This window comes from Styela clava, chromosome 3, assembly GCF_964204865.1.
Source record: "Styela clava chromosome 3, kaStyClav1.hap1.2, whole genome shotgun sequence".
Classification (NCBI taxonomy): domain Eukaryota; kingdom Metazoa; phylum Chordata; class Ascidiacea; order Stolidobranchia; family Styelidae; genus Styela; species Styela clava.
In genome coordinates, this window is record NC_135252.1 from 13,452,709 (window position 1) to 13,476,733 (window position 24,025).

The window sequence follows — 24,025 nt, forward strand, 5'->3', positions numbered from 1 at the left end:
TATAATATAATAACTCTAGAGTTCCATGTGAGAACAAAAAAGGATTTATCCTCGTCCTCATAGCACAAGACGAAGCAAATTTGTGATCTCGGTAGAATAAACACCGAAATAAAATTGTTCACGCCCTAAATAACACGTCAAGCTGACAAAAACAATCGGCTATTTTGACAAAATGAAATCGCATGAGGTATTAGCGAGTATTTCATTCCTTAAGAACAATTCAAACCATATGCTCAGTGACAACTTTCACATCTATTTATCTAGAAACTGATGACGAGGACCTTTCTACTTATGACGTAGTAGAAAAATGGTTGGAACAAACTTACAAACTCAGTGAAACTGATGCCAATGTTTTTTGATCCTTAAAGCAGCCGCTTATGATTCAACTGTGGAAAACAACCGGACTTTACCTTTAATTTTTAAACTCAGAAGGGAAAAAGATATTTCGAGCAGTGTGCTGGGAAGAACAGCGAACAAAAAGGCTTTGAATAAATTCCAAATGACAAAATTCTGAAATATAGCGTGCAATATCTATTCGTTATAGCAATTTTTGTTCGGCATTTAATTACAAATCTTTCGAATTTAAGAAGTTTAAATTTAGTTTTGTGTATGCTATTCTTGAGAAGAATACGGACTACGGTCACTGGTACTGCTGGCATATAATTCGTATGGTATTTGCTAGGCCAGTGGCACATAAACTGGGGGTACTCAACGCATTTTAAACTTTCACGCAGATACGTCACTGCTGGGGCAGGCTTTGATATCCGACAAACCAAGGTAAAAGAATGGTTAAGGAAAAATTAAAATATTTGATTTATATAATTTTGAAGGACTATCAAGCCATTTATTTTGTCGACGTCTTGTCAATCTCTTCTTTGACCTTTCAATCCAGAACGCAACTGAAATATAAGAATAAATTCAACGCAGGACAGGACACTGCAGATGAGAAGTAGATTTTGAGTAAAGTAGATTTTGAGTAACTTATACAACAAGAGAGCGATGCTCAAATATATGGACACCAAAGCCAACACGAAGAATGGTAGACTACCGGTACCGTCACAATGTGCAACTTCAATTTTGGAGACGTGACGGCATCTAATTTTGATGACGTCAACGGCATTGCACAAATGCAATTCCAAGCAATTGGTACAGTAGTTAGTAGAAAAAGGCGATATTTTCTCACCAACAACAACAACCTAATGACAAGACGATACGTATGTCCATTTCGTGTCAATAACATCATAAATAGCGATTTCGGTGTCCAGACCAGGCGACTTGAGTAGTTCATCTGCTAGCTTGTGTACTCGGAGGCCGGAGCTGCATATGACAACAGTAACTATATATATAGTTATTTCCGTGGGTGCAGAATATAATATTTAGAAGCCGCAATAGACGAGGAAAAATATGCGATTTTGTTTACTGGAATATTATTCACCAATGTCACTGTATCGAGTCAATGACGGGACTTTGGCCTCCCATTTATCAGTCTCTAAATAGAATAATAAATTGCGGACTCGTCATAATCTATCCACCAGGCGCCATTGAATGAATCGGATGATGATGATAAATTGGTTTTAGTACTTCGCCAAACAATGGCAAATTTGTATCAACCCTACAGGTACACAAGAGCTGATCAAAGGAAACGATCACATCGGTAAAAGACCATTCCAATTTAAATATCATAGCGGATTCCATTGCCTTCTACGCACAATAATAAAAATACCTACAGACAGACACATGATTTGTGAGATCCGTTGTCGCTTCAATCAGCTTGTTCCGTAATCCGGACATAACCTGCATGATAAAATAAAGTTAGATATCGGCCTTCAATATGAATGGTTGCTGATCGTAAGAGCAGTGGGGATCATTCCACAGGGGGGGGGGGGGGGGGCGTAAACAACTTTCTGAGGGTGCGTTAAGCTAATTAAAAATATTTGTTGTTAGATTCGATCTCGCCCGCCTTTATTTTGGATATTTACATTGCTTTATTTAGTATATTTACATCCTATCCACGTATTTTCATCGTGTTTTTTGAATAAAGCATAATTTTGCCTTCCTATTTGTTATAGTTATGTTGAGGAGAGGCGCGAGACAAATTATAAAAGAGGGGCGCGGATCAAAAAGTTTGTGAACCACTGATAGAGTTTCGTTTGAATGTTTGAGTAATGAGTACTTACCTAAACTTATAATCGCAATTGAGTTTATACAATTTCTCAAATCCATCTTGTGGATTAGTTATGAAATAAAACGGATTCCGAGTCTGGGTTAAACTTAGCCCATGGAGTGAATTTGGCCTAAAATTGAGGGTATATTGGCGATCAGGAAATTCTACAGCCAAAAATTTACTTCAATCCAACAAGAATACAAAGCGAGAGAAAGCAACGCTGGCAAGTGTACTTGAGTGTGAGTTTATTTGGACAAGTCATAGCGGAACGCTTTCATATGTTGACATATGGTACTTTAGTTTCAATACAAGCTATGATCAACAAGTATTGTCATAAAATCGGTCATCGCGGTCTGTTACGCTTTCACTACGAAGAGACTTGTTTGCTGGTTGCGATTGTAAAGAAAAAACCTACGTTTTTGACTTCGAACTTTTTTAAGTGGGAAAATATTGGACTGAAATGGAGAATATGTTTTGACAACCTGAAATAAAGCATATATATAAATTGACACACTAAACAAATTAAATTTTGCCACAATGCTCACAAACGCAGATCCAACAATGAAGAACGCACTTGACTAATAACGTGTCCAGAACTGAGTACGAGTAGCACTATAAATATTTTTCATTTCATTATTTTAGGGAAGAAATTTCCATATGTGGGTAGTACGATAAATATTTCTCATTTAGCATTATTGTTAAATGATATTTATTCACACAATAATAACTATTCAAACCCTAAACGCTAGCTTCAAACAGGCAAAGGAGGAAAAAGAAGAACCTATTTGAAGATTGCGAATCCTGAGTCGATGCGCGCACGAGTCTTCAAGAGAGGTTCCGACAACATGATAAGTCCCAAACTAAATTGACATATAAACCCATAATTTAGTGTGAATATACAACTCTATAGATATATTTATTTCAATAATATATAAATAGTTTATTCCCAACGGACTAATAATCCTTGCATATATTGGCCATACGTCTTTTAGTTACATTTGACAAAGCCTGTTGGAGTCGGATCGGATCATGCTTGTTCGCTTGTTCCGATAGAAACATAGTTCAAGCCATATTTTTTTATACGTCTTAAGGAATACTTCGGCCTGGAGAGCGGCACACGGTGCGTAGCGTTATGAACTAAATTGATATGACACCTCCAAATACTCTTGTAGAGGTTTGAACTATGTGGAGTTGAATTATGTGAATGAAGATTGCTAACTCATAGGTGTTTACGTAACCGCTGTTCGGCTATAGCTGCCTCCGCTATCAAGTTTATACAACCCAGAACTGATAATAACCGGTTAAAAAAACTATACCCGACATGGACTGGTAAGAGGACGAAAGACCGTGGGTCTTCACATGATCAAACCGATTTTGGCTTTCTATCCACTGGGATAATATGGAAAGAGTGTTATGGGAAAATTATTACTTACTTCAACAAACTCTTGATTCGTGAGATTCGCTTTCACCCTATTCGCTTATGCTCGTATTCATGGCATAACCTAAATAATGAAATACAAGTTAGGAAACTGTCGAATCCGAAATATTCCACCCAATTAAAAAAACGCTTTAGTGCAGAAATCCCTGCCAAGGTTCATTATTATTTCACTCAACACGTAGACACCCAATGCGTATACGGATAGGATGTTTCGACTCTCAATAAATGATAGCAGTTATTTCTAGTAGTTTTTAGTTCTCATTTATGTTAAAGTTCTCCCTATTTTGGAACTCTTTATTCCTTCCTCACTATGCATGAGAACTACTTTATTTGTTCAGTCTTCAATGGATCGTTTGTTGGAAATTGTAATAACTTACATGTTTGACTCAGACGTAGCGGACGTCCTACATTCATTTCATGATCAGCTTTCAGCTTACAATGAAAAAATTTAAAGACAAATCTCAAACCCCGACAATTTCTGTAACACAAATATCGGATTCTGATTATGCCCGTTGGATATTGTTTTAAAAAAGACGAATTTTAAGTTTCTGTTTCTAAACACCTCGGATTCAAAACGTAAAAACATAAGCTCCTTACGAGACGCATCGGAAGACACTAATCTTGCTTCACAAATAAAACGGTTCTTTCTATTAAATGAATTTAATCGCCAATTTTAAATTTATAAAATAGAAACCAAAAGATCGTGATATCGTGATGAACAACGGCAAAAAAGTCTTCAGTAAAGACAATGATTGTGTTGATAAAAACTTACTTTCAGTTAAATTGTTCCGTATGTTAGAATCCAGTTATGCTGAAGATCCATCTCCTATCCACTTCCGTCTGCACATGCATATTAATACAACATAAAATTGAAGGATAATTTAGTTGTAGAGAATTTCGCAATTGATATTGAGACATAAAATTGGGTCTGGACTACTTCTTACGGAGCGTGAGTTACTTATTGCGTAAGAGTTTCTTTTTTCTTACTCATTATGTTCGTCAACAAAAAATAATCTCGGTGGTCGATAGAAAAACTACTAGGCTAAAATTGGTTTTACAAAATACGAAAGTTACATAAAATGAAATGAATTTAACCGAACTGCAGACGCATAGTCATCAATACCAATCTAATACTTCATACTTAAGTGAATGAACGTTCGTCAACCTCATTTCCTTCAGCAGATCCCGATGCCAACATTTCCAAAATTTGTGGTCTTATTCCACCTCGAATCAATAATTTTAGGCCTAATATTTGTCTAACTGCATTAGTAAACATAACTGTAAAAACATAAAATTGCCTGCAAAGGAATGAGAAGCCTGTAAAGGAAGTCAGGTCATATACTAATTGCCGTTAGAGTAAATATTATTGGTTATACAGTCGAAACGTGGATAATTGAAAAACTATTCAAAATGTAAATTTGAATGCGCTCAAAACAAAGGTAAGTTTCGCAGCGCAAGAGCCCAGTAGTATAAAACCGTCATATGTAATCGGATTCGTGTTAAGGGTAAAAAAATAAGACAACACAATGACACTGTCGTAATTATAAAACTTTTAAGGTTGTATACCGTATTGCCCGCGCTTGTGCACTTATGGCTGTAAATAAATTAACAGTTACCTAATTACTCCTTGATCGTATCCCGTGAGTCTTCGATTCATAAATTGGACAGCAATCGTTGCATTAATACTATGTTATGGTCTAACTAATATTATTTAGTTTAAATTTAGCTGGTAGTCATGGTAACTTTCGTTTTTGTTCCTCATCAACACGTCAACTTCGTAGACATTAAATCAACAGTTGTAGGCCTAAACCTAGGTCTAACTGCATTAGTAAAGCTTTAAGCCTTAGAAAAGCGGCTTTTAAAAGAAAAACGTTAGAATATAGATGGAAAAACAAATTGAGAAATGAAACTGCTGTTGACGTCGTCAAACTGACTGACATGATCAAAAAGTTTGATGTAATAAAGAAATTAAAAAAAGCCATCTATCTGCAAAATAAATGACCGTTGAAATGACAAGTAATGTCATCTGTACTATTTCCGGAACATCTCAGCACAACCGCATCTTTGTCGAGGTTTTATTTCAACAATGATGTAGATCTTACATTCAAAATGGCCCACACATCTTTGCCCGGTGGCATCTTTCCTAGGGTCTTTGATACAACGCAAATACTCTTCGCTACCAATCTGGTGCTATATTATGGCCTAACTGAAATCCCTATTTTAATTTGTATTTTAATCGTAGTTTGTTTCGCCCCAGCAGTTCCCGATGTCAACATTCGCAGCTTGTTCATATCCAGTCAGTTTGCATAAACACGGTCTGAAATACATGATATAGCTATAAGATACAATATTTAGCCTGAATAAAAGCTTAACACAAGCTAAAAGCCATAATAGGGAAATTTGTAAATATTGAATTCATCTAAATTGTAAATTTGAATACAAAGTATCTTACATGTTGTAACTGGAATATTTTCTTTCGATCGCCTTTATTTGTTTACGCCGCCGTCTTTGGCTCAACAATTACATACCAAGAATCATTTAGTACTATTCTAGGGTCTAACTGAAGAAATAAGTTGATCTCTAATATTCATTGCAGATTCCGATTTAGATTCGCCTCACTAATTTCAGAACTTGTAATCTCAATTCCTCTTTGTAGATATTTGAATGAATAATTGCAGGCCTAGTTTTATTGTAACTGCATTGGTATAGCTACAAACGTCTTAAAAAATGTCTGTGAGGTAATACAAACTTGAATTATAAGAGGATTAACGACACAAAGACGAACATAAACCATTTAACGCAAAAAAATCACAAAAATAAAATCAATGCTCACCTGACGGCGTCAAATTCGGAAAGACCGCCTAAGCGCAGACAAGTTTTGACGTGGCAAGAAAAAAGTCCGAATATAATAAAGAAACAAAGAGGGTGGGAGAGAGCGCAAAATGAAGATGCATTTTCATTCGTTTTTACGAATCACCTGTCTTACCGGGACTTTGACATCGCTGCGGTCGGTAACCATACAGGAAGTTAGCAGTTGTTAAAAAGGATAGCTTCAAACCGATTCTTTCACCTTGGCAAACCGAAGGATTACGATAAAGATTTCTGTGGAAAATAGGTTTGGTAAACTGATTCCAGGTGAGCAAATTATTTTCTTCTATGTCTACCCCTCAAGGGGATACTAGAACACATCTGGAGGAATGTAAACCGGGCAAACGTACTTGTGATAGTGGATTTCATACGATGTCCAAGAAAGCCGCCACCGAAAGGGCGAGTAACAGATCTTCCGATAATGAAATTGCTATAGAGCTTATTAACTACGTTATTTTGAAAGGAATTGATCGACAGCTTCGATCTTATAGGCCCACCATAATAGAATCTTCCATAAATACTTTAGTGGGTGTTGTAAAGAATATAAAAGTTCTACAATCGGGAGACCTGAGGATTGAATGTGCGAATTCGGCCCAAATTGAACGTTGCTTGGTTGTAAACAACTAGGCAATGCCGAGTATAAAATACCAATCACAACAGAATTAGCTCCGAGATTAGATGTAATAACGCGTGCTGTAATTAGTGGCGTACCACTGGAAATGACCAACGAAGAAATACTCTATGAATTAAGAAACAAAAATAAGCATTGCTCGTATGTTCGACGACTCAAAATGCGATCCAAGGAAATCACTCCTTCACAAGAAAGTATCTCTTTTGAAAATACGCCAACAGTTAAAACTGTATTAAAAGATAGCTTGTCAGTACTGATTGGTTTCGACACTCATATTATCCCATCCACAGTAAAATTAGGTAGGTAAATTAGGTCTTAATTTCAGAACGAGACCATATAAGCCTTTGCCGATTAGATGTTTTCAGTGCAATAGGTATGGCCATATAGGAAAGTATTGCCGAGGTTTTAAAAGATGTACCAGATGTGGTAGTAGGGAACACGCTCAAGAAAATTGTTCCAATACGCCAAGATGTGTGAATTGCGGTGGTTCACACAGTGCAGGATATGCAGGGTGTAAACGATACCGAACAGAAACTAAAATCCTTGCCATGACAGCAACAAATAATATTTCATACACCGAGGCCAGAAATAACGTTACCCAAACAAAAAGTCAATCACTTTCGCAAAATGAATTCCCTGCGCTGAATCATAATAATGTGACACATGCACCCCGAGAATATAATAGTACATCCTGGGTAGAAGCTGTCAAAACGAAGCACTATGAAAACGTGCCATATGCAGGATTCCCACGCCAGCCTTCTCCGAACTGGGCAAATGATATCCCTGAGCGACAATCGCCGCATACACACAATATATGTCCACAAGAAAGTGATAAATCACAGTCTAGCTCTTCCCCAGACAGCATGATATCTCTAAACCCGATGCTATTTCTTGCATTCATATCAGAAGTGATAACCAGCACTATTGCACAAAAAGACTCGGGTACATCGATGGATGTTCACTCAATTGTATCGACATCAGCAGCCAGATTAGGACTAATGATAAATGCAGACTGTATCAAACATTTGCTCTCAAATGATGTCGATTTCGAAGATCTTACCAGAGATGACGAATAATATTACACCAATTAGCTTATTACAATGGAACTGCAGGGGCATCTATCGAAAATTATACGAGTTTAAACGATATGTATACTGCCGCAACTACTGGTATTCAGTAGTTTTGTCTTATTTAGTTACTTTTTTATACTAACCTGCATCAGCTAGGTGTCGCTGCTTGAAGACCTTTATAGGTCCCTCGCGACTCCAGTCACACAATTAACATGATCAGTATATTTCATTTATTGTAACAGTTTTCTATATGCTTGTTTTTTGTGTTGACAAATAAAAGATTGATTGATTGATTGATATATACAACAAATGAATAACAGACCAGACATAGTAATGCTCCAAGAAACCCATCTTATTGCCGAATATACGCCAACACTGTACGGTTACACATTATTACGAAAGGACAGAGACGTTCACGGTGGCGGAGTAGCAATATTTATTAAAAATACTTTGCCATTCATTAAAATTGAATTAATAACGCCACAATCTATAGAGGCTCAATGTATTGAAGTTAACAAAATCAAATTTGTCAATATGTATATTCCGCCAAACGCTAATTTCGCACATGACGAATTTATCAACATTTTCGACAAATTCCGTGGCAAATACCTGATTGCTGGTGATCTAAATGCTCACCATCAATTATGGAGTAGACGTATACCGAACAATCGTGGCGATATATTGTATGCAGCTTTGGAAAAATACAACATGACGATTTTAAATACTAGCGTTCCTACAAGACTGGACTTATCTAGTCAGCGAACGTTGGTCGTTATTAGATCTCACTCTAGCATCTGAAGCGTTAGCGCATAAGTGCAAAACTTCTGTTGTAGACGTCTTTTTAGGTAGCGACCATCGCATGGTTCTTACTGGGATTAACGAAGTCACTCATAGATTGAATGCACACGTACCTAAATGGAAATATGAATACGCAGATTGGAAAAAATTCACATACACATGCTCAAGTTTAATTAGCGATACTACTGAAATAAATGATATTGAAAAAGTCAGCAATAGTTTGGCATCTTATATTTATACCGCGGCGTCCAAGTCCATTCCGCGTTCAAAACCCCATACCAAAAATAGCGTACCTTGGTGGAATAAGTCATGCGAAAAATCAGTACGTTTAAAACGAGCAGCTTACTTGAAAATGAAGAGAACATTCAGTATGCAAGATATAATTTGGTTCAAACGTTGTAGATCTCAAACTAGGAAAACTATATTAAAAGCCAAACGCGATTCTTGGAGAAAATACTGCGACTCCATTGATAAGAACACTAAGCTAGATCAAGTATGGCATATGATGAAGGCATTTTGTAGACACGGATTTAATCCTGGAATTCGAACCTTACAATTAGATAATCATAATTTTGTAACTGAATACGACATTTCCAATGTTCTTGCAACAACGTTTGCAGCTGTTTCAAGTTCGGAAAACTATGACACAAACTTTAAATCTCGAAAGCAAGAATTCAATTTGACAGAGGAAAGAGCCAAACTACCACCCAGACAAGATCAAGTTCTCGACTCTCTTTTTACTATGGCTGAACTAAAAACAGCCTTGAAAACACGAAAAGCAACTTCTCCTGGACAGGACGGTATAGGATATCCAATGCTAAATCACCTTCCTCCTCATGATCTAAAAATTCTTCTGAATCTTTTCAACAAAATATGGTCGTCGGGCGATATCCCATCTACCTGGAGACATTCTATAGTCACTCCTATCCTTAAATCTAATAAGCCAGCAACAGATCCCTTATCTTACCGACCTATTTCTTTAACAAGCAATATCTGTAAAACAATGGAGCGCATGGTTACAAACAGGTTAAGATGGTATCGCCGCGGAAGGCGTACGATTGACCATATTCTCCGATTGCACGATGAAGTATATAAGTCGTTGCCGAACAAGCGTTCCGTAATTGCGGTTTTCATTGACATGGAGAAAGCCTATGATATGGTTTGGAGAGATGGACTTCTTTATAAGATCCGTGTCATAGGTATAGGAGGTTCTATGTATAAGTGGATTGCCTCTTTTTTGAGTAGAAGAACTTTCCAAGTTAGAGTAGGAAATACTTTATCAGCGGTCAAAACAATTGATAATGGCATAGTACAGGGTAGTGTAATAACCCCATTGCTCTTTACTATCATGATTAATGACATATCAAAAGGAATAACCTCGGAAATGGGTATTTTAGCTGACGATGTTGCATTTTGGGAAACCGACTTGAATATTGAATGTATTGTACCCAGAATACAATCGTCATTGAATACAATTCCCAGCTGACGATGTTGCATTTTGGGAAACCGACTTGAATATTGAATGTATTGTACCCAGAATACAATCGTCATTGAATACAATTCACAATTGGTGCAGACTCTGGGGTTTCCGAATATCTAAATCTAAGTCTACATTTATTCTTTTTACAAGGAAACGAAAAATACCTCATCTAAGTCTAAATATTGGTACGGACTCACTAACAAGGTCAATGCATTACAAATATCTAGGTGTTATATTCGACCCACTTCTTAAATATAAAAAGCATATTGAATATATTAAGACAAAGTGTATCAAAAGAATAAATTTACTACGTATACTTTCAGGAACTACCTGGGGATCTGCCAAAGGTCCATTACTCATACTATATAGGACACTCATTCGTTCATTGATTGAATACGGATTTGAAGCATATTTTTTTGCCCCACGAACATGGCTCGATCCAATCATGAAAATTCAAAACTCATGTCTAAGGATATGTTGTGGCTCAATGTCAAGTTCCAGCATCAAATCATTGCAAGCGGCATCTGAAGAAATGCAACTACACATCCGACATCTTCTGAAATGCCTAACTTATAGATGTCATCTATTATCATACAGCATAATTGATCATCCTGCTCATTCCATAATCAAAGACTCGTGGCAAGAGATATATCCAGACTCCGTCACATTTAAGTCATTCAATATGCTCACGAAATCCTCAATATTCCAACAATTTAAAATAAAACCAAGAATAACACCATCGTTACCATACTGGAACTATGATTGCCCACATGTTGATCTTACCCTAGCTGAAACTCTGAACAAAGATGTTTCTCCCGATGTAGTGCGTTTGACTTTGACGGAACATCTCGAACATTACTATCCAAACTATTTAATAATTTTCACAGACGGATCAAAAAATGAAAATGGCTGTGGATCCGCTTTTTTCGTACCATCGAGATCAGTCGAACACAGCTACCCCTTACCTCAACTGAGCTCTTCATATAATGCGGAACTAAATGCAATCCTACAATCGCTGAAATGGGTCAACGATCAATGCAATGCATACGAAACCGTTATCTTATCAGATTGCCAAAGTGCATTACAATCTATTGAAGCCTGCACGGATTCCTCTAATGAATTCGTCGTTGACATCAAATCTTCATATTTCCAAACTATCGCTATGGGGAAACGAGTCACCTTTTTATGGATCCCCGGGCATAAGGACATTCCGGGAAACGAACGTGTTGATTTACTAGCAAAGCAAGCTACCATTTCTCCAAACTCTGCTGCTTGTATGGACATTGAAGAAAATGAAGCTAAATCTTTGTTGTCTGATGTTTGTCATCGCAAATGGGATACCGAATATATACAAAGTGAAGATACAAACCATTTTAAGATGTTTCACCCAGAACTACCCATAATCCAATATTCAAACTTACAACGGAAGTACGAAATAATGCTCTTTCGTTTACAGACGGGACATTGTCGATCAAATAGCCATTTACAAAAACTGGGATGTCATCAAGACGGACTATGCTCTTTTTGTCACGTGAAAGAAACCGTTGCTCATTTAATTCTGTTCTGCAGACGTTTCAACAATCAACGATCCAATTTACTAAAATTATGTGCCGAATATGATGTACCATTTCGGCTTCAATATTTACTAACAGATTGTAAAATTTTATTTCATGTGCTAAAATTTGTCGAATCTACTGGTAGACCCATTTAATAGCAACAAAGAAATTATTTTAAATAATTTCCCCTAGATAAATAAATAGCCTATCACGACCTGGTGCAAAAAGCTTTGATTGAGCTGTAAGCACCATACTACCCCTATCACACACACACACACAACTGTCTTACCACTACAGCCATATAATAATCTAGATAAATTTCATTCTAGACATTATATAATATGCTACATTATAAAAATAGTTGGCAGAAAGATAGTCAACCCACCCGTTCCTGGTCGATTGTAGATTAGAACTATTCCGTATTTGTTGAAAATATTCGATAACAAAAATGCAATTTTTCTACCCCTAGCAAGGGCGAATCTAGGGCGGTCATGGCAAAGTTTAAAATGCGCCTCCCTTGATAGTTAGTTGACAATTTATAATGAGTGTTATTTAAATGAGATACATGTACGTTATTATTTGTGTAAAAATACGAGTTTTAGTTATTTCCAATTCGAAATTATTTTATTAAATCATTTTACAATTAAAACTTTCTGCTCTTTTTGCGCCCCCGCCCAAAACAGTGACTATGGCACGAGCCATGCTTGCCACACCCTAGATACGCCACATACCCCTAGTTAGTTGGTTCGTACGTTAAAATATAATTAAGACGATATGTCGAGTAGCAACATGGAAAGGGTTTCTCTGGGGAAAATCATTTTTGCCCGCGTTGTAGATTCGATTTTTGGCCCACAATTAGCTAAATGTTGCCCCCCCCCCCCTGATTTTCACAAACTGAAAAGCATCGAATACGTGCTTCCCAAAAATTGTATTACCATAAGCTCAATTTCCCCTAATATAGAAAATAAATGTCCAAGCGGGAATCAAATTTAATAGCAGCAATAACATAAGAATCCATAAATACAAGAACAACATCTTGATTTATTCTCAGTGAGAAGGGTGTCACTGTTTCTGCGATATTGAACAATCAAATCCTGGGCATATCATATCATCGTCAATTATAAACTTGACTTTATATTTTGTTTTAATGAATGTCATTGCAACAAATAGATTAAGTGACACTGAATCGAAAAATGTTAAATACGTCTTTGAAAGAATGACATATTTATGTTGGAGGCAAACAAAAAACAACTGTAGCTGCAATTTTCAGAATTGAATTTGACGCAAAGAAATTTCGAAAGTAAAACCATACTTTCCGTAGCTTTTCTTTGGCGTCATTTCAGCAGTTTAGATTTCACACAATACTAAGCTTCATTGCAGCTATAATAACAGAGACTATAAGTCTCTTCTAACCTTATGACCAATTACATTGTGATGTAACAATAATTGTCAACAGGATGCAAACACGGTTCGCCAGTTTTTCGGCAAAGTAGCGGAAAAGATGGCGATAACAAAATAAATTGTTACTACAATGAAGATCCGCAAACCACCCCAAAATTGTCTAATTATCCTCTTTTGGGTTGAGTACCCCCAGTTTATGTGCCACTGGCCTAGCAAATACCATACGAATTATATGCCAGCAGTACCAGTAACCGTAGTCCGTATTCTTCTCAAGAATAGCATACGCAAAACTAAATTTAAACTTCTTAAATTCGAAAGATTTGTAATTAAATGCCGAACAAAAATTGCTATAACGAATAGATATTGCACGCTATATTTCAGAATTTTGTCATTTGGAATTTATTCAAAGCCTTTTTGTTCGCTGTTCTTCCCAGCACACTGCACGAAATATCTTTTTCCCTTCTTAAAAATTAAAGGTAAAGTCCGGTTGTTTTCCACAGTTGAATCATAAGCGGCTGCTTTAATTCAACGAATTCAGTGATATACACGCTTTTATAACATTCTGTATTTTTCAACATGATTTTGCTAGCTGGTTTTGCTAAAATGACAGTGGCACTCATGTACTAGTGTGGGCTTCGCGACGAAAAGAGATTGAAATTGCTCGCACAATTAAAACTAAAATAAAATCACGTTTCGCGGGCACACCATTCAAAATTGACACTTTCCGCAATTTTCTTCGCGGGCCGCAGTTTGCACACCCCTGGCCTAAATTCTCGATTAATGTTTGATTCTTGAAAGAGATGATCAATTCTTTCAAGCAAATGATGTGTCATTGAAATGGAGTTTTACTAGTACCTCACGCAGAAATTCGAATCATGGGGGTAGCGAAGAAATAAGTCTTTTTTCGAGTTTGATTGAAAATGATCAATATTTTGAAATCCTTTTAAATCTCATCTTTCTTCCAATTTCTTTTTTAAAATGAATACTCGCTTTTCATTTTGAGGAATGTATAATACAATGCCGTCAGCTCATCGAAATGACCTAAAGTAACCCCCGGAATATAAAAGGCCCGCTCACGTCGATTCGGTGACAAAAAATAGTTTGGCATCGGTCAGAGATCACGCCACACATAGCGCTCGTCGCTTCCAATGCGGCCCATAATGAGAGGTTAAAAGCTCTGACGTAGTTTATAAACTTCATTGTGTTTCAAGATGCTCTTATGCTATACAAGGGCGGTCGCTGTAAATTTGTAGTTCGAAATGCGCTCTTATAACAGCAGACATCACTCTGATTAATATAGCTGATTTTCTTCAATAGCCTATAAAAAGAAAATGGCCTTGTCGCGGAGGTTCGACTTTGTCATTACTATTTTCGGTAAATTCGAAAATCGCGTTTAGCTATCACATTGTAGTCTTTTAGTAATTGACCCCAGTGTATATGCCAGCCAAAAGAACATGTCTACATGGCGGATTGAATTGTATGACGTTTGATCTACAGCGCGCCATTGTTTGAAATATGTTCACGTGCTAATCGGAACAAAATTAACGACCCGTGTTGAGTTTACAGAGTACGGAAATTCTTCGGACGCTGACTGGGCCGATGGTGGAGGGTGGTGCCATATTCTTTGAAATGAGACGATTAAAGCGAGGTTCGATTATATAGTAAGGTTACATCGAGTCACAAGTGCTTTTGTAGTATTTATTGACATAACCAATTCACTGATGATTGTCCTAACCCCTTCCACGCTTGAAAAGATATGTATTTTTAGAACTCCTGTGTTGTGGTAGTAACATGCCTATGGGCTTATTCAATATTCAGAGTGTGGTAGAACCGCTTATTTTGTTGGTATAATACAGTGAAATAAGAATTTAGTATTTTTGGTATTGTGCGAAAATCGCCCTTTTTCGTCGTACTGCATCAGGTTTCAGATTTGGTATGATTATTCTAGAAACTCGGGCATGATTCTCGATCTATATCCTACTATTTGTTGATATATTTCTGAAATAAATGCCTTTGAATTTGATGTTACAACGTAAAAGATTTTGAGCAGGTTGAGATTGTAGCAAAGTACGTCCCAGACACTTGTGTATATTTTGTCAACGGTCAAACCGAATTGTGTTGAATAACCATTTTAAACTACTGTTTAAATAACAGAACTTTAATTCATATACGGAATTTTTTTTTAATTAAGCCATAGACTTGTTATAGAATACATAGCTTTGGTCCCACTACCATGTTGTCGTATTTTATAATATGGTCTCTTGTACTACTTGATCTAACATGCTCCGAGCCAATGAGGGGTTTGGAAGGCAATGTTGAGATTGAGTTAAAAAGATCCAAACGACTTTCCAAAGACTCCGCATGTTCAGCTCTTTGGCCACAATGCATCTGCCGCAGTCGAAAGCATAAGGAACAAAGTTTAGTATGCTTAAAGAAAGATTGCTTAGAAAAGCTTCCGGCGGATGAAATACCAGATTCACATATCAGAGAAGTCGTAAGCTTGCTTGTAGTAAGGTAACGTTACTGTTTGCTTCATATAGAATTTTTTGGAAAGTAGACAATTTGGAAGTCATTTTCATGTAATCTAGCAGCGCTCTTTGAAGTATTTGGAAAGTTTTCATCATATCAAAAATAATGATATTGGATTCTGTATTTGTATAAAAATACTAAATAAATTTTGGTTTATAGATATCCAGATCGTGAATACAAACAATCTGATTTGTTTGTAACCCATCGAAAAAAATTAAAAAAAAATGCGGCCATGATCACATTTGAAATTCACGAGTGATTTCAGCCGCTCCCATTGCGACATCAATTATTTAATCAAACGTCGACAACATAAGGCAGATCTAATTTGACAGTTTGACTTAATCTTGTTATTGACAACCTGAAGACACTTGCGGAAATAAAATAGAATTAGGGCACAAAAAATAGTATATTTCACTCAGGTTGTAGTGTTTAGCGATATATTATAATTTTGAAAAATATTTCTATCTCGATAGTCTCAATTCATTTTTGTGTGAAAGTAAAATTTGAAAAAATGGACGATTTCTATGTTTGTAAATGGCCATGTATGGTATTTATTTGCTTCTCTTAGTCCTATTGAAACGGCTCATACAACGAATTGTCATGTCAAAAATAAAACAAAATTGCAATTCTTGTATCGCAACTACTAGCTACACAAACACATTTATGCCGAAAATATAATATACTACATTACAATAAACTACGTATATGTTTAGTTTTTTTTATCCATTTGAAATCGAAAGTACTATTTTTAACGTTGCAGGCAAAGAAATCTGACACGGATCGGTTCCGAAGAATTACGGCGACTCGGTAATATACGTCATATAAGAATATTTCGATGTAGTATACGTGAGGTTGCTAATAATGCATTCATCGGACTCAATCACGTTGAAAGGTATGAAAATTTTGCAACTCTTTGAAATTTATTTCGAATAAGCCGTGAATCTTGCCAAGAATATGGTTTTTAGTCTACCTTTTCGCATAGTCGAATTGATCACTTGATACGTTGAATTTTGCTTAATTTTGTTTGTATTAAATGGACGAACGATTTTGAGACAACGCCCGTATTAGGTCTCTTTATGTATTTTTATTTAATTTTATTGGGCCACCCACGCTAAATGCACTTAAAAAGACGTTGAATGCGACCGATAATGTAATTTTATGGGTAAACCGAAGCACGTATTTTGCCAAAATCGATTACTATATCAACCAATGTAGTCTAAAATTTTTATTTGTCGTTTTTACCATGATACTTTTGCCATTATAGTTGTCCGTTTATGAAAGTACGGGGATTCACAGAAAATAAAAATTATCATTGTATTTAAGATAACAATTTATATCCGATATATCACGATAACTGATCATTAAGTCGTGAAAAGAGCTGCATGTGGAAAGTAAAGACGATTCTTATCGTTTATAATGCAAAGCAATGAATAAGATGATTTTAGACTAGTTTTCGCTACATATGTTGGTACACATCTCATATACATAATGTATGTGTATGGAAATCTAACATAGGGGCAAAGTAAACAAAATTTAAGTCCGCACGCTACAACCCGGAATCCTTGGTAAGACTATGTAAAAGTCATCTCAACTTATGCGACCGGAATTGACAAAATATTTAAAATTGCAACGTGATAGCTTACATATCGCCACGCTAATAACCGAATTGCGTAAGTCATTTTTAGCAGTTTTGAGAAAAACGTAAAAAACCTTCTAATGAAATTGTTATGCCATTGAGAGTATATATATTTCAATAATATAACACGTTCTGCACACCCACCAAAATAAGACTAAGATTAAATATAAAGAATAAAACAGCAATGCACCCAATATAAAAGCCAACCAAGGTGAATTGGACTCGGACAGTGAATATCACTAGTGCATGTCTTCCTATACTGTAGCATAAATTCAAATTAATACGCGCTAAGCTAGAATCCGAGATGCAAAAACTCGAAAATACTTCGCAGAGGTTATTTCGCCTTTGTGACGTCACAATAGTCCTGCGGTAACAATGATAATTCATTATGACGTAACAATTGCATAAACGTGCATGTCATACTAAATCTCTATTTTTATGGGTTTCGGAATTCTTAAAATAAAATCTGAGTTAACAGACAGGTGCGCAGCATTACATAAATACCTATTTTATAAGAAACTCAAAATCGCCAAAAATGACTTACGCAATTCGGTTATTAGCGTGACGATATGTAACCACAATGACAGCATCAAAGGCGTATTCACGTAAAATAGCGCCAATGGCAAGTTTAAAAATTCGCCCCGTTGATTATTGACTGACAGTCGTTGCCGAACACTTACAAATACGACAAACGAGTAAAAAAATGAGATTCAATTGTTTCCCAAGTTGAAATATTTTATTGAAACATTTTACAGTTGAAAGTTTAGCCTCTTCGTACCCCTATTCAAACGGCGCCATGGCTGCCATACCCTTGATACGCCACTGGGCAGTATGCATATTTTGTGATAGCTTATATGAAAATTGACCTTCGTCACCAATATACATCATGTAAAATAAATCGAGGTTGTACTATCTAGTTATATATATACCACATGTTTATTTATAACTACAAAGAAAACGAAGTGTAATTACGGCTTTCTAAAACATAACTGTCCTTTTATTGATTTTCTTTCCAGCTAGTGTGGATGGTATAATATCTATATATTATAAATGAAGACTAGATTCACCAATTATCAAAACTTGTCTTTGCTGCGCTCAATTGCATTATCCAGTCTATCGCCTTTTACATGTGAAGATGATCGATTGTCTACTCAAATATGTCTATACATGATCTATTTTGTCATTATTGAAACCGTGCTATTTATTGAAGAATCTGTTCAAAGGAATTAATTCATTTGATATAAATTTCCTATCTGATAGTGAGAAACTGTTGAACGAAATCCATCAAATATTTTTGCCTGTGTTTGTTGAACTACTCACAACCATTGGTCCATGTGTCACCAGATGGTACGACATTTATGTCGCTAAAACCCGTGTATATCATAAATTTTTTCAATTTAAAACTTATAGGGTATCTGTGTATAAACTTTAATAACTTAAGTATAATAAGTATAATCTGACTTCAGAAATTTCATATCTCACAGGATGTGGTATGAAAATCTGCACAAATGTCTGTCCGTATTGCCAACATTTCGTGACTCGATTGAATTCAATTGCCGAATGCGGAAATTGTATTCGTATACGCCAAAATTATCAGTTATTTCATTGCTTCGTGTTTTTGTTTTATGTTTTATTCGAAAAGCATCATAATAATCATAAATTCATCATTTTGCTCTCAGGCTAGACCTTCATCACAATGAACTGACAGAAGTTCCTAAAGCAATCCAGTACCTGAGAAATCTGAAGTTTTTAAACTTGGGAGGAAACCGTATTTCATATATTCACCAGACAGCCTTTTATTCAAATAGTGTTCTTGAAAAGTTGGTTTTAAGTCGAAATACTTTGACAAATATGCCGGATATGTTACCACCGACGTTAATCAAACTTAGCATCTCAAAGAACATGATAGAAAACGTCGGCGATCTGCGAACTCTGATAAACCTGAAAATTTTCAAGGCGGACGACAACAAATTAAGTGAACTCCCGACCTTGCCGAGTTCCGTGAAGGTTGTGAATATGTGCTGGAACAAAATCGCACGGCCGATATCGCTAAAAAATCTTCCAAATTTAAAGGCGGTCAGCATGAGCAATAATCCAGATATCGGAAATATTACGATTTCGACATTCTTTGATATGAATTCAAGGTCGCGGTCATCAAAACTAACAACATTTAAAGCGAGAAACGCAGGAATAAGGAGTATCGCAGCTGATGCATTTGCATGTTTGCGGCGTTTACAACATGTCGATATTTCCTACAATTCGATTTCAACTTATCAACCTCGCTGGTTTACTAGGAATAAAGGCCTGAGAGGTGTTTATTTAACGAGAAACCCATGGAGTTGCAATTGCGATATCAAGTCAAATTTATTGGATATATTGAACACGTTCACCGCTCGAAGAACTCTAAAGAATCCCCGAAACGAATCATTTTTCATAAACGATTTTCTTAACGAGACATGCTCAACAAAAGGTAATTTTATTAAGAAAACACAATTATTTAAGTTGATTAAGACAAATGGTCAAGTGGAGATGTCAGTTCGTTCAACATATTTCATAGCTCTATTGCAATTTTTGACATAAAAGAGTAAGATTTAACTATTTGAAAATGTACATATTTCAACTTTATACATATATTGTAATCGTTTGAAATTGAAAGTTCGCTTTAAAGTCGATCTGAATATTTTCACTTATCGGTATTATTTTATCTAAAATTGACAGTATGTATACTTACCGGTACTGTAATTCAAATATGCGATATCAGGAATCTAAGGAATGCTAAGACACAGAATGTCCTTTCCCAATCATTCCAATCTTGGATTTTACCAAATCCAATATCTCCATAATGAATTAGAGTTAAAATCGCCGTTATATCTCAAATTACGATGGAGTATGTATTCCATATCAAAACTATGCGAGCAAAATTCATTCGGAATAGAATTATATATCTCATAATATTATACCAATAATAGCCAGCTTTGTCCGCGTTGCTTTCGGCTTTTGATTGATATATAAATTCTGTAATTTTGTATGACAATATTTTTCTGCAACCGACAGGTGGTTCAAGCTGTGAAAAGTTCAGACTGGAGAATGAAGAATGCATGAGACCTGGTAAAGTATAATAGTATATTATTTATCGAGTTTATCAATAGCGCAATTGGTGAAAATATGCGACCATTTGCTCCCATATTGTAAATGTAATATCTTTTTAAAACTATAAAAGCATTAGACAAAAGAGTGACCGTAGAACTAAGTCACTAACTTTTCGACAAATGCACTGTTTAGTCTAGAATAGTACTATGTCAACTTCGCTTTTATTCACCTTCCATCAAACACTTCGAGTAAAGGTTCCAAACAAAGCGCGTGGTTCGTTCCGGTTTAATGAAGCTGTTTGTGTTTATTATATTGCATATACTTGAAATTTTTTATTGATATTTCGATTCGAAGGAACAATACCTTAAATCCGTAATTTTATAATTCATTTGAATTTGAATGAACGACTTGACACAATGGCTGTGCATCGGCATGGTCGATCTTGACAAATCTAATTTTGGCTTATAATTCAGAACCACCCCCGGGTGATATTGTGGATTTGCCGATTTCTCACCAAGTTTCGCTTGACACAATAACGACCGCACGTAAAGTACCAATAACCAATACGACGACAACAACAAGTACGACTACGATAACAAGTACGGCTTCAACTACAAAGCGATTAATTACAAGCGCAAAAACTACAATTTCGGGACCGACTCCGCTTCTCCAACATACTACGACTGACAGACTCAGAACAACAAAGACTGCTAATAGTATACCACATAACTCGACTAGAATAACAACAACAACCACTGCGGCAACTCCGACCGAGATTCAAACAACTACAAGAAAACCTTCTACGACCACAACGCAAACAACCAGTAATGTACCAGCTACAACAACTAGCATACGAATCACAACTACGTCAAAGGCAAGCTCAATTACTACAACTTCTAAGGTAGTGGTTCCTTCACTAAATACAATTAAAGTATCTACGGCTACCACAACAACACAAACTACCACAACAACACCATCAGGTAGGGTTCTACGATTGAATTAAATTTAATGATGATTTGATTACCAGTGCTCCCTAACATTATTTTTTACATTCTACAGAAGAATGGTGTCTGAGAGACGGAAGAAAATGCCATTTTCCGTTTATATACAAGGGTAAAGAATATTACGAGTGTGTCCCGTCTTATAGACCATGGTGTTCGCCAACACGGGATTATGATACTGATGGCGAATGGGACAGATGCGTCATATGCGAATGAAAGCATTACAGTGCATAGCGCTATGCATCGTCTCTAAGCGCCGTTGTAAACGTATTACATTTGATAACATCAACGATTTATTTAAATATTTATTGAAACACACCAATATCGATCGTCTTCCTCTATTCATATCACATACTTGTTGACTAGATGAATTTAATTAGTTCCAATGACTCTTTAAGAGATGTGGGTGAAATGCTATTGGTGTACCAAATGAATGATGCATTTTGAATAAATCCAATACGCCCGGTCTGGTATATATGTATCTTTTGGCTCGTGTGGGTAATGATGCATCATATTTAAGTTTTATTTCATATTGGCCTGGTTGAGCATAGGTGCCTCTCGTATGGTAGACCTCCAACGTGTACCAAGAAATGAAATGTAAAGGTACATGTTAGTTAAAAAGCTCACATTCATTGTCTTTCTTTATTTATATTTTAGCCTTATCTGTGTAAGATTACTTATTTTATCTCACACAATTATCAGCATTCTTGTTTTTAGTTTTGTCTATGTATTCGTAATTATTAAAAAAAACTTATATCATTTTGAAGGGTTCCGTTGTCCGACAAGGTACAAATCGCATAGTATATTCTGCTTTGTGAGTTCTTTATAAAAAAGCACCAAGTTTCCAGGACAAACACTGCTACTTTATTACACTAGTCAAACACATCAAAATTAAGACACCATAGCAGTAGCAGACTAAGCAGCAACTTTTACAATACACGTGCAAAGAGCGAAAATATGCCTCAGAAAAGGTCAAAACAGTAAGGGTCAATGATACCATCTAGTGGTATTACATCATATATATATATATCACACAATAATATTCAACAAATCGAAAAATCACAATTGCTTCTAGAATCTAGACTAAGAGAGGGACACGTAGCGCCACCTAATGGCAATAATTTTGATTACGTCATAGCAAAAAAAAGTAATAGCCTTCTGAGGAAAAATTTTATCTTTAACCACTGAAAATTTCAAAGCAATTGGTCCAGTAATCAAAAAGAAAAGCGATTTCTTCAAAACGTGTCAAAGGACAACAAGAGAGCAATGCTCAAATATATGGGCACGCAGACAATTCCCCATAAATCCTATGCGATGACTTACCAGTATCTGTATCTGGGTACCGTGACGGTACAGGGACTGCCATAGATATTTTAGGCCCTGTGACAATGATCCATTCTTCTTGATTATATTGAAACATCAATTGAAATATCTCGTGCTATGAGTCAATTATGTACCGTATCAGGTACCACAGCCAAACATTTCACATAAAAACTTTACTAAATAACATGCGTCAACTTAATACCACCTGAATCGGGGTACAACTTTTGGTACAGTGACTGTCATTGTCGTTCAGGGTTGATGGACAACTCGACTACACGGACAACTCACCAGGCCTAGCTGTAGTCGAGTGAGTTATCCGCGTGTAGTTGTCTGCCTCCCATTTCACACGTCCCGTGACTTGATTTTTTCTTCTCTATTCAATGAATTCAATGCAACATGAATGGAAATACTAAGTAATCCGTGTCATTCCCTTCTCCATTATTTGAACAAAATTAAAAAAAATCTCTTTTCAGATATTTACATGCAGTACCGTACGTTAACTTACCAATATACCTGTAATGCCAGACGCTTCTTCTTTGATAAACCAACTAATTCGATTTATCACGGTATTATAACAGCAGATACCACAGTCTACAAATATATTCACACCAAGCAAAGTAGTGCAGTAGGCTATTACCGTACCTATGGCATCACCGGTAACTTCAAAAAACTTAAAATTTTTGAGTAGCAACGATTTTCAGAACCCGCATTCACGCCGACGTTCGATGGCACGTGATTATGCGTCCGCAGAACGTTTGGTAACGTCATGGCAAACAAAAACAAATCTCACAGAGCTAACAGAAACATTTGAAATAAATAAAAGTAATAGCCTTCTGGAATTTTTTTTTATCTGTAACCACTGAAAATTTCAAAGCAATTGGTCCAGTAATCAAAGAGAAAAGCAACTTTTTAGGTTTTCCACTAGATGTCCAAAAACGTGTCAAAGAACAAGAACAACAACATAATATTGAAATGATCCATATGTCCATTACGTGTCCAATAAGAACAACATAACAACAAAACGATCACTATGTCCACTA

At 36.1% G+C, this 24,025-nt stretch overlaps 2 protein-coding genes and 1 long non-coding RNA gene across 3 annotated transcripts; 2 read left to right on the plus strand and 1 right to left on the minus strand.

Annotated features, from left to right (window-relative positions):
• Positions 1 to 201: 201 nt before the first annotated feature.
• LOC120343304 (uncharacterized) lies at positions 202 to 4,894 on the minus strand. Its single transcript, XR_005569599.2, has 6 exons — positions 4,744 to 4,894; positions 4,375 to 4,442; positions 3,980 to 4,080; positions 3,598 to 3,666; positions 1,728 to 1,794; positions 202 to 899 (listed from the first exon to the last, which is right to left on the minus strand). It is a non-coding gene; the product is annotated as an uncharacterized LOC120343304 (long non-coding RNA).
• A 4,136-nt stretch (positions 4,895 to 9,030) lies between these two features.
• On the plus strand, positions 9,031 to 12,160 carry LOC120329989 (uncharacterized). Its single transcript, XM_078110549.1, has 2 exons — positions 9,031 to 10,357; positions 10,773 to 12,160. The coding sequence occupies exons 1-2, from the start codon at positions 9,031 to 9,033 to the stop codon at positions 12,158 to 12,160; spliced, it is 2,715 nt and encodes a 904-aa protein (XP_077966675.1).
• A 3,428-nt stretch (positions 12,161 to 15,588) lies between these two features.
• Positions 15,589 to 22,417, plus strand: LOC120342294 (uncharacterized). Its single transcript, XM_039411065.2, has 6 exons — positions 15,589 to 15,920; positions 16,696 to 16,827; positions 19,251 to 20,041; positions 20,626 to 20,679; positions 21,135 to 21,641; positions 21,721 to 22,417. The coding sequence occupies exons 1-6, from the start codon at positions 15,640 to 15,642 to the stop codon at positions 21,876 to 21,878; spliced, it is 1,923 nt and encodes a 640-aa protein (XP_039266999.2). The 5' UTR covers positions 15,589 to 15,639; the 3' UTR covers positions 21,879 to 22,417.
• The last annotated feature ends 1,608 nt before the right edge of the window (positions 22,418 to 24,025 follow it).

Excerpts from the sequence above, each read along its gene's own strand:
- LOC120329989 (XM_078110549.1), top strand. The coding sequence starts at position 9,031 with ATGGTTCTTACTGGGATTAACGAAGTCACTCATAGATTGAATGCACAC. Across the intron at positions 10,358-10,772 it reads AGGAATAACCTCGGAAATGG|GAACTACCTGGGGATCTGCC; the intron begins GTATTTTAGCTG and ends GTATACTTTCAG.
- LOC120342294 (XM_039411065.2), top strand. The coding sequence starts at position 15,640 with ATGTTGTCGTATTTTATAATATGGTCTCTTGTACTACTTGATCTAACA. Across the intron at positions 15,921-16,695 it reads GTAAGCTTGCTTGTAGTAAG|GCAAAGAAATCTGACACGGA; the intron begins GTAACGTTACTG and ends TTAACGTTGCAG. Across the intron at positions 21,642-21,720 it reads TACCACAACAACACCATCAG|AAGAATGGTGTCTGAGAGAC; the intron begins GTAGGGTTCTAC and ends TACATTCTACAG.